General features: G+C 35.7%; 1 protein-coding gene across 1 annotated transcript in view; it reads right to left on the reverse strand.

The window, feature by feature from the left end:
• SEMA3D (semaphorin 3D) overlaps positions 1-16,966 on the reverse strand; it is a gene marked incomplete at both ends in the record, with an annotated part of 140,803 nt that overhangs the window by 42,617 nt on the left and 81,220 nt on the right. The window contains one exon of the mRNA XM_080700828.1: positions 1,624-1,738. Coding sequence (XP_080556954.1) covers positions 1,624-1,738 — 115 coding nt within the window. The remainder of the gene's footprint in view (positions 1-1,623; positions 1,739-16,966) is intronic.

Here is a 16,966-nt window from a genome sequence, read left to right on the forward strand (position 1 = left end):
AATAAAAAGGTCATTTGAAATAAAGAGTGTAATTTTTACTCGTTTTGTTTCATGCTTAATTCTGTTTTTCACTTCTTTGTTTTATCTTCTCTGAATTATTTTGTTTGCAATTATATTCTACATTATCTAGTGTTTTTTTTTCAATGTATATCTTTCTATGGCTTTGGTAACCATGGCTTCAGATGTTACCCTACATACATGTATGTGTGTCTGTGGGTGTGTGTATACATATATATGGGTATATATAATCAAAGCCTACTGGAGAACTTTAAATTCTTTTCTCTATATTATATATATGCATAGATAGATACGGATATATAATAGAGTCACTATACTATGCCTTAAGAAATTAAGGGTAACAGTTTTTTCACTAGCTATGTGATAGTGTTTACCATTTAACCTTTTAGTTGTTCATTTTTATTACTTATTAGTGAGATGATCCACTAATTCATAATCTCCATGACTATTTCCAGTTAGGAGTATGTGATTTCATATAAAATAGAAACCATAAAAATTTTTTTATACAGAAAGTTTTTACACTCCAATGTGAAAAGTTTGTTGCACTATAATTGCGTCAACTTAATAATTAAGTTACCTCTTGATAACGATAGAAAAATAACTATTCATATTAGTGTTGTATCTATAAAAATTATAAAAGTAAGAAATACTTCAAAAAGATTATTTAATACATGAGTGTGTTTATATATATAATGAGAGATCATAAATATTTAGGTATATACTTTAATACTGTAAATGAATAATACTGATAAAAATATTTGATGATATAATTATTTTTACATTGTATGAAAAAAGAAAAACAAATTTGAGAAGATAAAAACTAATGATGCAGCAGAGCATAATGGCGCACATTTGTAATCCTAGTACTTGGAAGGCTGAAACAGGAGAATCATAGGTTGGAGATCTTCCTCAGAACCTTAGTGAGATCCTTAGCAACATGGAGAGACTCTATTTCAAACAAATACATACATACATACATACATACATACATACATACATACATACATACATAAAAAGGGCTGGAGGTTGTAGGTGTAGCTCAGAGGTAGAGCACCCCTAGGTTCAATTCCCAGTAACACAGAAAAAGCTAATGGTGTTAATTTTACATAAAACTAAAAAAATTTCTTCTAGAATTAACCTTGGTGGGAATGAAGAAGATAAATGAAAAAGAATGTATGTACTGCTTCTCCGAGTATTCCTATTAGTGGAGTTCACCAAATCTCTCCTTCTCTCCAGCAGAGGGCTCCACGGAACAAGGAACCTAGGCTCTTCTACCTGCATAGAGCGGTTCCCACCAAAGTGAAGGGCTGACTGAGAAATGGGTGGACTCTAGTCCCGAAATGCACGTCTTTCTTTCACTTGCTTCAATTTTATTTCCTCACTAACTCTGAGGACTCTTGCAACGCGTAGAGTTACTTGATTACAATGCACACCCAGGTCAAGAGCATCTCCATGCGCTTTGTGTTTGTAAGTTTAGAAACACTCATTCTTGCAAACTGTGCTGAGTTATATCTGATCAAGGGTTTGGGGTTAAAATAAAATAAATGTTGAATTACTTAATTAGGTAGTAAGGCTTTTCCAAGAAAGAAGGAGCATGTGACTTACGAAGTTCATCAAAGTAAGTGTCTGCCCCATCACTTCCAGGAATTGAGCAAACCAATCTGGCCTTTAGAAAGGTTGTCCATTTGTTTATCAGGCTGCGTTGGCCTCCTACATCATTCTGGAAAATGGAAAACAAAAATAAACAGAAAGTTCACCAACATGATTATATCACTGTTTAATATTGGTAGGTATTGCAGATAATGTTTTATTAATGTCATTGTTTTAAATGATACCTATATTAGGGGAGTGGCATGGTTATGTACACCTGTCATCCCAGTACTTGGGAGACAGAGACAGGAGGATCACAGATTCAAAACCAAAGTCAGCAATGTAGCAAGACTCTCAGTAAACTAGAGAGACCTTGTTTTGAAATAAAAAAAATAAAAAGAGTGGGGACATAACTTTTAACTTGGAGGTAGAATGCTCCCCTACGTTCAATCCCTAGTACCTTACACACAAAAAATAAAAAGACACTGAGCCTGCATACTTACTCCTTCAACGTTAAAACAAAAGAAAGGAAGTTTTGTACTTCGGTCTTTGAATAAGTAGATGCGTGCACGACTACATTAATCAAGACATTCTTGGAATTAAATTTTATGTCTGCCAATTTTTTCTTCCATGGCCTAGAAAGGACAAATTCTCCAAGCCTCTGTTTTCTCATAGATAAAGTGTGATTAATGCCTGGAAATGCAGTTATTTTGATGATCATATGGAAAATTTTGTATAAAGTGTTTAGCATACTGACAGGCAATCAAATTTAATAAATTCTAGCACTGACTTGTATATTTTCATATGATTAAAAACAATATTTCCATCCTTTAGAAATACACCTCTATATAGGCTTAAAAATAGTCTTTTCCAAATTTATTATACAACTAATTAAACAACATAAACATAAACATATGCATAATAACACATACATTAAAAACTTCTTCTCAAAGGTACTAATCTATTTTCCATATTTTATTTTCACTCAGAAATCTTTTATTTAAAATGTTTTAGGAAACGCCAGGTGTGGTGGCGCACGCTTGTAATCCCCGGGCTTGGGAGGTAGAGACAGAAGGATCACGCAGGTTTGAAGCCAGCCGCGCTGGCTTAAGAGACCCTGTTTCCAAATAAAAAGTATAAAATAGGTCTGTGAGTGTAGCCCAGAGGTAGAAGGATTTCCAGGAATCCCAGTACCAAAGAAAAATAAATAATAATAATAATAATAATAATAATAATAATAATAATAAATAAATAAAAATAAACAATAAAATAAAATGATTTAGGCATTTAGCCAAATACGAATACTTAAATGAATTGGAATAGAATGGGAAGAATTATGCTATTTAGTAATTCAGCACAGAAAGATATATTTCTTATTTTTAAATTACTATGTCTCTATAAATATTAAATTAGTGATATTTTATTAAATTAATGATATTTTATTTATTTAACTCAACTATCCCTGCTTTGCTTATAATTTTAAAATGAGACTGATTCATGGAATAAATATATAAAGTACTTCATTTCAACCTTTTTTGTTTGTTTGTTTTATAGTGGGGATTGAACCTAAGGGTGTTCTTCCTCTGAGCCACTCTCTTTAAGGTCTATTTTATTTATTTATTTATTTATTTATTTATTTATTTATTTATTAGTATTTTTGTGTGTGTGTGTGTGTGTGTGTGTGTGTGTGTGTGTGGTACTGGAGATGGAAACCAGAGGCCTTCTAACTCCGGGCTATACTCCCAGACCTATTTTGTATTTTATTTGGAAACAAGGTCTTACTAAGTTGGTGAGAGCCTCACTAAGTAGCTGAGGCTGGCTTTGAACCTATGAGATCCTCCTGTCTCAGCCTCCCAAACATGGGGATTACAAGCGTGCACTACCACGCCCGGCTTTATTTAATTTTTTATTTTGAAAAAGAGTCTCACTAATTTGTTGGGGCCAGTTTTGAACCTCTGATCCTCCTGTCTCAGCCCCCCAAGTACCGGCTCAACTTTTTTTTTTTTTTTTTTTTTTTGCAGTACTGAAAATGGAACCCAGGAGAATTCTACCTCTGAGCTACATCCCAAGCCCTATTTTTAATTCTTTATTTTGAAACAGGGTGTCACTGAGTTGCAAAGGACCTCACTAAATAGCTGAGGCTGTTCGTGAACCGGGATCCTCCTGTCTCAGCCTCCCAAATGCTGGGATTACAAGCGTGGGTCACCACGCCTGGCTCAATTTTTAAAAATTACTCTTGAAATCACTTTTCCCATTAATCTATTTACATTTAAATGTAAATTACAGCCGGGCTCACACCTATGATCTCAGTACTTGGGAGGCAAGGCAGGAAGATTAAAGGTTCAAGAATAGCCTCCACAATTTCTAGTGAAGCCCTCTTCAACTTGGTGAAATCCTGTTTCGAAATAAAAATTAAAGTAAAGCTGGGGTTCAAATCCCTGGGTTCAATCCCCAGTAATAAAAATATTTCTAGTTGTATTTTGTCACTGATGTAGAGTTATTAACAGGTAGTAATAAGAAAGTGTAAGATAGCTTTTAGTTATTTTTTAATAATTTTTAATTGTCACCAAAAAATGTGCTCCTTATTGCTTTTACCCAACATCTACTCTAGTAGGTCCTTAACATAGTGCCTAGCAGTTTAATAAATAAATGTTCTTTAAGAAATAACTAAAATTATAAGATAAAATTGGTGAGTCTTTTTTCCCCCTCAGTTCTTGCTACTGGGGACTGAATCAAGGGCATTCTATCTCTAAACCCTTTTTATTTATTTATTTATTTTTTGACTCAAGGTCACCATAGTGAGCCTCACTATATTGCCGAAGCTGTCCTTGAACCTGGGATCTTCCTGTCTCAGCCTCTCAAATACCTGGATTATATATATGTGCCACCATGCCCAGATGATAAATCTTTAGAAAAGTATTCATAGATGTCTGAACTTACTGGCTTACTGCTCGGTTTATTAAAAAAAAATACTCAGTGTTCCCTGGTTGTATCCTCCATCCCTTTATTTTTATTTTTTATTCAATACCCCCATTTATAACCAAAGCTACTACTGGCCCCCTGGATCCTCTAAGTACTCCTAACCCTTCAAGGAGCCATGTGACAGACTGAGAATCAAGGGTAGAGAGGCAGTGAAAGTGAGTCTTTTCTGAAAATTTTTTTACCTTATTTAGGTGATGGCATTTTAAAAATTTTTTTATACTGAGAAAATGAGGAAAGGCATCGTAAAAAGAGTTAAATTTAATCCTAAGAGTTAAATTTATTTTTTATTTCTGTAATGTGCTTTTATTGGTGTATTATAATGTTACATCATAATGTAAATTATGTTTACAGCAACATACACGCACACAGCACTTGGAAGATTCCTCCCTACCTCCCCATTTTCCTCCTTCCCAATATAGAGTACTGAGATTGATGTTGGTATATTTACATATGTACACATAGTTGATGGTACTATTTAACGGTGAACCTCACTCTTTCTATCCTTTTCCCCTAGACCTCCTCCCTGGCTCAACTGAGGCTCCTCCTCCATTATCTGGAGTCCCTCTTGTATCCCAGGTACTCCCTAGCTTCTGCATATTAGTGAAAACATAGGACCCTTCACTTTCTGTGATTAGCTAATCTAACTTAACATAATGTTCGCTAGATCTTTTTATTTTCTTGCAAATGACATAATTTTGTTCTTCTTAATTGCTAGGTAGAATTCCATTGTTGTGCATTTTTCATAATTTTGTAATCCATTCATCTATTGATGGATACCTGGGTTGGTTCCATGATTTGGCTATGGTGAATTATGCTGCTATGAACATAGGTATGCATACATTACTGTAGTTATTTGATTTTAGCCCCTTTGTAAAGATACCCAGAAATTGTATAGCCAGACCATATAGTGGATCAATTCCAGCTCTTTGGAGAATTGCCACACTGATCTCTATAGCAGCTGAACTAGTTTTCAATCCCTCGGACAGTGTAGAAGAGTTTCTATTTCCCCACTTCCTTCTCAACATTTATTGACTTCTTGATTGCCATTCTGATTGGAGTTAGATGAAATCTCAGTGTTGCTTTCCTATATACCAACCACATAGCTTTTCTATATGAATCCACTGAGAAAAAAATCCAGAAAACAATTCCATTCACAATAACTCAAAACCAATAAATGCTTAGGAATAAACCTAACAAAGACGATAAAGACCTCCGCAATGAACATGATAAAAACTAAAGATAGAAATTTAAAATTCCAGAATAAATATTATCAAAATGGCCATTCTATCAAAAGGGATCTACACATAGTCAACCCAATCCCTATCAAAATACCAATGCCATTCTTTATAGACTTAGAAAATTCCATTATATATTTCATTTGGAGAAACAAAAGACCCAGAATTGCCCAATCAATTCTCATCAATAAGAAACATGCAAGAGGCATCACAATTCCTGGCTTCAAAATATGCTATAAGAGCTATAGTAATAAAAAAGAGCATGGTATTGTCACAAAAACAGACACACTGACCAGTGGAACAGAATAGAAGATTGTATTCTGAATCTAAAGATTCTATTCAGAAACAAATCCACATACTTATAGCCAGCTAATTTTCAACAAAGTTGCCAGACACATATGTTGGAGAAAAAAACAGCCTTTTCAACAAATGGTGTTGGGAAAACTAGTTATCCCTGTTTAGAAAAATGGAACTAAGTCATTACCTCTTACCCTGTTGGAGTCAATTGAAGATGGATAAGAGTTAAAATTAATACTAAATTTTTACAGTGATAGGTGGAGTCAGACCACATATGCAGAGATTAGATTAAAAAAAAATACTCCAGACACTGGAGACCAGGTGAGAAAGACAATGGGTGCAACAGTCTAGAACACACTGAGGGAAACTTGGTTTAGATGAAGACTGGGATCAGTTGAACACGAAGGAAAATGTTATAAAATTAAAGTGGGATAAGATCAAAAAGGTTTTAATTCCAAGTCATAGTGTCTGTAGGTTAATGAGTACACAAGGAAGTACTACTAAAAGATTTGATAGCAAATAAGTGAAATAACTAAGAGTTTTATTTTAAGGAACTGCATAGGATATTATTTAATGTTGTTGTAGTAACAAGCTATTATATGAGTGCTCTTATATTTTATAAATGGTACTTCTGATATTTTAATGTTATTGCTCAAAATTTTTTTCATTTAACTACTGGATGATTTCAGACCAGAAAGAAGGCTTATCTAGGTATGAGTTATTTTTAATTCTTGAATATTCATATTGTATGTGTGTAAATATGTGTGATATTGGAGATTGAACCCAGGGCCTTCTACCTCTGAGCTACACCCCTGAGTCCTACTTTTATTTTTATTTTGAAACAAGTTCTCACTAAGTCCCTGAGTATCGCATTAAGAGCTAAGACTGCTCTCCAATCTGTGATTCTCCTGTCTCAGCTTCCCATGTACTGGGATTACAGACATAAACCACCATGTTTGGGTAGATAATTTTATAAATATATAAGTCTAGATGTTAAAAATGAATAGGCAAAAGTATTAATGCTTCCTCTTAATGTAATAATGAAGTCTATGCTCATGTATAGCAGGATTCCAGTGAGAATATGTGATATTGTTCATCAAAAAGTAATAGATATTAAATTGAATTAAAAACTACAAGATAATTTATTTCTTTGTCTTCCTCATGATCCAGGATTTGTATCTTTTTAAGTCATTTATCATTTTTTAAATTTTTTGTCAGGTACCTCTTTGTACTAAGCAAAGCCCTTATAATTTAAAAAAATTATTTGGAGTATTATATTTATACATACATAGTATTCATTAAGTTGTCCTTGTCTGTATCTGTACATTTTGAAGAGCCAGCAATGAGTACTAAAAATGTGTTGGTTAAATACATATAAAGAGCCAGATGCTGTGGCACACACTTATAATCCTAGTACTTGGGAAACTGAGACAAGAAGATTGCAGATTCGAGAGTCTGCAATGAGCCTCAATGAGTAGTGAAACTCAGCACAAAACAAAACCCTGTTTCAGAATAAAAATAATATAGGGCTGGGGGTGTAGTTTGGAGGTCGAATGACCCCAGGTTCAGTTCCTAGTGCCACTTATATAAATAAATAATTTAATTAATTAATAAAATAGGACTATATTTGACTTAGTACTTTAGGTAAAGTACTCCAAAGAGTAGATGTTTAAACTATTTTGCTAAATGAATAAACATATATTCAGAATATTTGTTCAGTGGCATTCTTTCAACATATGTGTACAACATTACTTTATCAAAATAAGCTGTTATGAAGCCGGGGCGTGGTGGCGTACGCTTGTACTCCCAGCGCTTGGGAGGCTGAGACAGGGGGATCGCACAGGTTCAAAGCCAGCCTCAGCTACTTAGTGAGGCTCTCAGCAACTTAGTGAGACCCTGTTTCCAAATAAAATATATATATAAAAAATAAGCTGTTATGTCCTGAAACACATTCTACTATGTAAAAGTGATAAAAAAAATGTCCATTTTCAAAACTTTTCCTTCCCTCCTATTTGCAATGACCACTTGTACTTAATGGTACCAAGAGAAAATTCCAACCTAGTAGCTCTAAATCTAGTAGACCAAAAAAATAATTTATAATGTAGTTGTATTTTTTTTAACCTGACAAGTAGAAATTGTAATCTTTCTAACAAAAAGATCTCTAACTGCTCTTGCCCACCCATCCAGACAGAAGAAGCCTTTTCCAGCCCCTCAAGGAGTAAAACGATAAAAACAAACAACAGAAATCCAGGTCAAAGATGAAAGCCACCTGCTGTCAGTAGGGAAACAAGGATAGTTTCTGGGCTAACAGCTCTTAGGAATGGATTATAAGCATTTAATGACTGGATAGTAACTCTTACAGACATCCAGAAGCTCGACCTGGGACAAAGTTCAATTCACAAAGAGTTGTATTTCTCCTGAAAGGACGAGTCAGTTGGTCTGACTTTGTTGACCAGCTCTTGGTGCCTGGATTTGTTTGTAAATCCACACAATTGCCCCTGAGAACTTTAAGCTAGGAGGAGGGCTGAAAGAGGGATAATCACTTTTGTACAAAACTGTCACCTCCTTGCTTATTTTGTGATGTTCTAAAGAACACAGTCATCTCAAGAACACAATAGATTTGTTATTGAGATGTCAGAATCAGCAGTGCTAGTCACCAGTCTCTTCTCTGTGTCTCCACTTTATTGATCACAGCCTCTTTGTGGTCAGGTTGACAAACGTCTTGACGCCCTCCACACAAAGATGTAGATGAAAGTAACAAAGAAATTAAATGTAAACAAGCCTGATTCCATGTACTCAATCTGGGTGGTGAGTAAGAAGAGTGCCTGGTTTTCTGTTTTGTTTTCTCTCTGTAGCTTTTATATTTTGGAAATACTTCTTAATTTAGAGTAACTAATAAAAAAAGAAAATATAGTACCACTGAGTTATTTGATTAGATATTGACTGCATTTCATTAATTACTATGATCTTTTAATCAAAGTATCTACTAATAGGTGGATGTCATGATGTAAGCTAATGGTTATTACATTTTCCTTCTACTAGAAAGTTTAAGTACTAATAAATCTTACATAGACATGTAAAGTAGCTAGAAGCTGTCACACACGAACTTTTATTGAGTATGTCTTTTGACCTTTGGGTCATGATGCTGTGCTGGGTTCATCTGCTAAACATAGTTTTATCTGTATCCCATTTTGAGTCTCTCTCAGTACTTTGTATTTTCACCTGAACATTGGGAAACAGAAGCTCTTAGAAAACGTAACAATTGATTTTAAATTCCTATGCGCTTAAATCATGAAAATTTTATAGAACAAATAAAATCCACAAGACACAGAATATATTTTATTAATTCTTAGGCTAATTCAGAAATTTGTAACCATATTAATGGGCTTACGTTGAGAAAAACCAGACTTTTTAAATCAATGGACAGTAGAAAACCACACACCTAAAGAACTTAAAAGTAAAATGTGATGCTGGAAATAGAGGTTGTAAGTTCTCCTTTGCTTAAAATGTAGTTCTTTAGCTTGATGCTATTCTTCTGTCTACACATCTTTTGATTCCTCCTTTTCCCACATCCCCTCATTGCTAACATTTTCTCTCAAATATTTTAGCTTCAATTAGCATGATTCTTTTGATGTGTGAGAAAAAGAATACAGTATTTTATTTATTTATTTATTTATTTATTTATTTATTTATTTATTTATTGGTGGGACTGGGGTTCCTGGAAGCCCTTCTACCTCCGGGCTACACTCCCAGACCTATTTTTACATTTTTATTTGGAAACAGGGTCTCCTAAGCCAGCATGCGGGCTGGCTTTGAACCTGCGCGATCCTTCTGTCTCTGCCTCCCAAGTGTGGGGATTACAAGCGTGCGCCACCACGCCTGGCAGAATACAGTATTTTAAATGGATAAATATGCTGCTCCATCACTGAAACTATCTCAGCAGGCAAACACACAAACTTTCTGTGGACCATTTTTACACATTCAATAAAAAAGCTTAGAAAATTTAGTACATTTGTGTTTTTTATCTGACTTTGATATTTCAATACATTATTCATATTCTGCCTTGGATTTGCCATGTATAATAAAAGCTGTGCCTTATAGGTTGCAGGTTTTAAATAGTCTTGTATTGAGATATACCATCAAATATTCTAAAGACTGTTAATGTACCTAGAAATACTGGAGAGTACTTCAGAGCAACTCTCCCATTTACTTCTGTATCCCCTCATTCTTTACTGAGTTATTTCTAGAAAGAGAACATTCTGATGCCTTTCTTCTCTTTACCAGCTTTTCACTGCTTTCAAATATTTTAGAGACTTTTCTAATACTTAGAAATCCAAAATAAAATTCAGACGGTTTGACAACCAAGAAACTGGTCTTTTAGTTCACCTACTTACTAATCATCTTAAGATACTTCCGTGGAGGAAACAGATATACAAATGCAAATTACCTAAGAGGGAAGAGGAGAAGAAAAAATGAAAAGCAAAAAACTCTTGTATCAGGCACTGAACACAGTAGTTTACAAGAGGTAAATTCTATAGAAGCTTTCAAAAGAAAAAAAAAATAATTAAAGAAATATGCTGGTATTTAAAGATAACTGTGATTTGTCATTAGAGGGTGAAAAAGCAAATAAAAATGGAGAACATATTTTCCTAACTATTTTAAAATCTTAGAAAGATTATTACAAATGCAGGACCTAGATAATACACTCTGAAGAAAAAGTTAAGTAAATAAGATTTAGCACATCAGATTACATAAAACTAGGAGTGTTTAGCCAGTCTTTTTCAGGTAGGATCAAAGTTCATTAATTTTTTTTAAGCTACAGTAAACAGTGCAAATCCTTTCCTAAGAATTTCTCAGACAGGAAAACAGATGGAAGTGAAGCAAAGCACATCTGTAACTCACGGGCACTAAATCTCTCACTTAGGTTGTAAGTGACACACTGAGAGTAAGCACAGAAACCACAGCTCAGTGGAGATCAATAAATACGGAAAGTGTCATCAGCCTGAAAACAGAAATCTTCAAAGGCCGCTAACGTCCCATAGAGCCATATATCAAGCAGACAATGCAAGTGCAATGGAAGCAAAAGGCTATTAATGAGACCCCCAGGCAAGTTATGTGAAAGGGCCAGCCATCCAAATTGAATTCCTGGCATGGACAAAAGGAAATAGTGCAAAACAGAAAAAGGGAATTGGCATAACGTACAGCTGGAATCTGGAGTGCACTACCATTAGCAAACTAATAGACAACCTTCCAAAAATGAAGAGAATTCAAAAGTAATGCAAAACAGCCTGGAGGTGAAAAGTCCTGAACAAGTCTTGCTAAAGGGACAGGCATTTTCCATTTCTTATTTACAAAGGAACAGACGCACACATACACACACACACACACACACACACACACACACGGTGACAAACATCATACAGACATAAACAGTGGTATCTGAAAATCTGATAGTGCAAACTTACAAAGTAAACAGATACAAATCTTCTCAGGGTTTATATCATGCCGCTGTATCAGTCCTAAACTTAATTGGCTTATCACCTCCTTTCAGGAAAAAAAAAATACTCAGCTCCCCCCAACTCCCGCCACACACACACACCTGGAAAATCTACTTTCTTTAATCAATTAAACAGAAATGCTTGACAAATTTTCATTCTTTTTTTTTTTTTTTTTTTGGTACTAGGGGATTGAACTCAGGGCTGTTCTACCTCCAAGCTATACCTCCAGCCCTTTTTATTTTAGTATTGAAATAGGTCATGTTAAGTAGCTGAAGGTTTTGCTAAATTGCTGAGGCTGGCCGGGAACCTTTGATCTTCCTGTCTCAGCCTCCTAGGTCCTAAGATTATAGGGGTGTACCACCAGGCCGACTTAAATTTGCATTCTTTTATATATTTAAATTTTTTTCTATCATCTCCTAGCAGGTTATATCACCCACTTTATAAAACTATGAATATGGGCCCGGCGTGGTGGCACACCCTTGTAATCCCACACTTGGGAGGCTGAGACAGGAGGATCACACAGGTTCGAAGCCAGTCTCAGCTACTGAGTGAGGCTGTCAGCAACTTAGTGAGACCCTGTTTCCAAATAAAGTGTAAAACAGGCTTGGGAGTATAGCCCAGAGGTAGATAAGCCCCTGGGTTCCACCCCCAGTACCACACAAAAAAAAAAAAGAAAAGAAAAAAAAGAAAAGAAAACTATGAATACCTCAACAGAAAGATCTGTTTTTATCATCTGTGAGAGATCTCCGGGGTGTTAACAGCACCATTTAGAGATTCAAAATATTGACTGTTTAATAAAATCAAGGAAATATGGAGCTTGTTCAAGGACTCAAGGCTACGTGCTTCAGTTTCAAAAACATTTTAAATAGTTTGACCGGAAATCTGTGATCTTACTGAAAATTAAATCCTTAGGGAATGTGCTCTACCATTAAAATGACAAACACTTTGGAAGAATTCTTTAGATGAAGATATGCATTGTCAGGCTGTTATTGATCAATACTGCCATGGGAAATTATCTTCCAAGTCAATTTATCTAGTTTATAGTGTCTTTCCTCATTGATATCTCTTAACCAAAATTTACATTTTTCAAATTCTTCACAAAATTTTCACCATAGTGCTGTCCAATAAAACTCTCTGTGAGGGTAGTTCTGAATGATTTTGACTGGCTGCAGAAGTAAGATTCATTCTCAAGGTACAAATATTCTTTAAAGTGAGGACAACATATTAATAGTAGTTTCAACCAGTAACAGTAATAAAATGTCATTTCTTCCCAATAACTTTTGGTAACTAACCTATCCCTAACCCCTTAGCATCCACACAGGCGACCACCATCACCATCACCATCTTCTTCCAGTCCTAATCACCATTAGGGTCACCTGACTCCTGAAGTGTGTACTATGATGTGTATGTGTGATTTTTGCATGGAATTCACTGTAATATGACCAAGTATTTATATTCTTTGTCTATATTTCTCATAATAGATTACATCCTCAAAAATATAAATCTAAGTCACCCTTGTTTTCAATACCTTCCTGAATATCTGTCATATCCAAATTCTTATGCTTTTATTTAAGCTTTATATTTACTCAGTAAAATAGCCATGGGAGAAATGGGTGTCTACATTTTCTAGGTTAAGAACAAAATATAATCTACATCTGATTTCAAGTGGAATGTTTTTATCATTAGGGAAAAGGTCATTGATGATATCCTTACTGTCCAATTTAATACCTGGCTATAAGTTATAATCTTGACTTTGTTTGGTGCGTGGTATCACTGACGACTGCTTTCTTCTTGAAACAATCTTTTTCCTTGGCTTGAGACAATACTCCTTTCCAATTTTCCAACTACTCATCCAACAATTTTTTTCAATTGCCCGTGTGGATACTTCTCTGTGCTATAGTGTATGTGTGTGAGTGTGTGTGCGCGTGCGTGTGTGTGTGTGTGTGTGTGTGTGTGTGTGTGTGATATTAAAAATTGAACCTCGGATGGGGGTATTCTACCTCCATGTCATACCCTCCGTCCTATTTTCTTTTTATTTTGAAACACAATCTCACTAAATTGTTGAGGATCTCACTAAATTGCCAAGGTTGGTCTCAAATCTGAGATGCTCTCGTCTCAGCCTTCCAATAACTTGGATCACAGGAATGTGCCACCATGGCCTTCCCTGTGCTTTCTTAAATGTTTTTCCCCTAGGGTTCTGATGCGTTTGATCTTATACCACAAATCTTTCTGAGCAATTTCAGACGCTTCTAGGACTTCAAGATAATCGTGATTTTCAAATCCATGAGTCCAGACACTCCTGAGCCTCAGGTGCATATTTTCAAGTAGCTAATATGACAGCACATCCAGAGCTACACTACACCAAGTTCAACATATCCAAAGAGATCATCTGTTTCCCTAAAGTGCTTTGGGTGCATCTTCTCTCACTGCAGACTGTGTCTCTTTGCACATTTTTTTTTCTGATCCATGTACTGTCTTCTAGAAACCACAATTACCAAGAATATAATTCTTATCTATGAGGTAAAAATCCTCCCTGAGATAGAGGCAAGGACAAGTTAAAATGTTTTAACAATCCTGTTCCTCATTCATGCTAGGCGTATTTCAACACTAACAGTCCTGTGGTGACTCTATGGGAGACTGAAGACACAGAATCTTAATCTTATCATCACCACAGAGAGCTCCATTAGACAGCATTACTCTATTAACAGCAGTTAATAACAGAATGGTGATTACAGAGCTTGTAGAAATCTGCAAGTAGAGGACTTCCGGGAAGATGGCGACCGAGAAAAGCGGGGCTTAAGAGCCCCGCTAACAACAAATCTTCATTACCACAAAATCAGCGCCTTTCAAAGCCAGAAAACAACATCACCAGAGAAACAAAAAAAAAATCACCAGACTCCAGAGAGAAAGCGGACTGAGAACAGAGCCACAGAGGAGATCCTCACGCCCGAGGACGCGGCAGCAGCGCCATACTGCTGGCGGCACCGGCGAATTCATGGGACGGCCACAGCAAGCCAAGGGGAGCCGCTGCGGAACAGCCAGGCGGGATTTCTCGGCGCAGAGGGCATCAAAAGCTCCCAGTGGCTGAGCTCAGCACACGCTGCAGGGATTCAGAGTAGAAATCAAAACCAAGAAAAAAAAAAAAAAAAAACGCCAGCCCCATAGCCGAGGGCGTAGCAGCGGCGCCATATTGCCACCGGCGGCAACAGCACCGAATTCACCGAATTCAGTACAGCTACATCTGCGTACTCAAGAACAGTGAGTCAAATTGTGGGCCACAGCAGAGAAATCCCAGTACTGTACTCACTGGGACTTGACCCAGTGGGAGAGGGGCGGTGGCAGTGATATCACACCATAGGAGAACGTGCAACCTGGCACCCCCCACAGTCTAAAGCAGCCTCTATCGACTCTCTGGGTCGGAGACTCTGTGATACAACCCAGTAAAGGAGTAGTGGGGTCTGAGATACTACTGACTCGAGATCCAGAGCACCTTAAGTGAAGTCATAGTGACCCAAGGGAAGAACCCAGAGAAGGCACAAACTTCCGAAATCATGGGAAAGAGGAATAATACTGGAGCAATGAATGCTCACAACCCCACAACATCAGAACCCGGTAAAACAGAAAATCAGAGATTTCTAGAAGATCAAATCAGGAAAATAACTGTAGAAATAATAGAGGTGCTTCGAAAAGAACTCAGAGAGAGCCAAAAAGAGATAAAGGATGCAATTAATGAAGTAAAGGCCTCAATTCAAAGCACAAACAACCGATTAGACCACATGGAGAACAGAATCTCGCTCTTAGAAGATGATCATTCCAAAAATGAACGCATAGTTTCTAATCTAGGAAAAAATATCCGACAGCAGGAATCTGATATTGAAGAAATATGGGCCCATTTTAAGAGAGCTAACCTAAGAATAATTGGAATAGAGGAGGGAAAAGAAAGTGAAACCAAAGGGATCAACAATCTCTTCAAGGAAGTAATAGCAGAAAATTTTCCAGACATAGAGCAAGAGGTCGATACACAGGTCCAGGAAACGTATAGAACTCCCTTTAGACAGGATCGGAGAAGAGGATCCCCACGCCACATAATTATCAAAATGACCAATGTGGAAGCCAAGCAGAGAATCTTAAAGGCAACAAAAACAAAGGGCCAAGTGACATTCAGAGGCAAACCAATTAGAATCACTCCAGACTTCCCAAACCAAGTTATGAGAGCCAGAAGGGCTTGGAGTAACATATTCCCAATTTTGAAAGAAAACAACTTCCAGCCAAAAATTTCCTATCCAGCAAAACTTTCTATCAAATTAGATGGAGAAATAAGAAGCTTCCATGACAAACAGAAACTGAAGGAATTTATGTCTTCAAAACCAGCACTAGAGAAAATACTCAAAGAGATTAACTACAAAGAAGAAATAGGTAACACACATCAGAACTAGAGAAACAAGATTTTCCATCCAACAGACAACTAAGATTGGTTATCTGTGGAGATTCATTATTTATGTTAGTCTTTTACCTATCTGTAAAGGGTATTGTTTGCCTTTATTGTTGTTAATTTTTAGGATTTCTAGTTGGAATATTAATATACCTTCAGATATAGCAATTGGAAATATTTTATCCCATTCTATTAGTAACTGTTAACTCTGTTTACATTGTCTTTGGATATACAATATGTTTTTTATTTTTTAGGGAGTTTGTATACTCTTCTGTTGCCTGTGCCATTGAAATCATAACCAAGAAATCACTGCCAATTTCAATGTTGTGAGGTTTTATGACCCAGATTTTCTTCTAAAAGTTTATAGTCTTAAGATTTATATTTAGGTCTTTTATCTATTTTGAGTTAATACTTGTATATGGGATTAGGTAAGGGTCCAATTTTATTCTTTTCCATGTAATTATTATTCAACAATATTTAGTTAAAAGATGATTATTTCCCCCACCAAATGTTCATGGAAACCTTGTCAAAAATAACTTGACAATATAGGGAAGAATTTAGCTCTAGGCTTTTATTTAACTCCAATGGTTTATATATCTGCCTTTAGAATAGTACTACACTGTTTCAATTATTGTAGCTTTATATGGTTTGAAATCAGAAAATATACATCTTCTAGCTTTGTTCTTTTTCAAGATCGTTGTGGGTACCTAGAGTCCATATTCCATATTAGGATAGATTTTTTTCTGAAAAATAAATATATAAATATATGATAGTTTCACCTAAAAAATAGAAAAAATAGATTCTCTGGTAAGAAAGAAAGCAAAAAGAAATATTGAAATGTTATCTTTAAGTCATCAAAAGCTTGGTATCAGACAAATGAAACTGTTATGTGAGATTATCATTTTTAATTTTTG

This window comes from Muscardinus avellanarius, assembly GCF_963383645.1.
Source record: "Muscardinus avellanarius genome assembly, chromosome: 9".
Taxonomy (NCBI): domain Eukaryota; kingdom Metazoa; phylum Chordata; class Mammalia; order Rodentia; family Gliridae; genus Muscardinus; species Muscardinus avellanarius.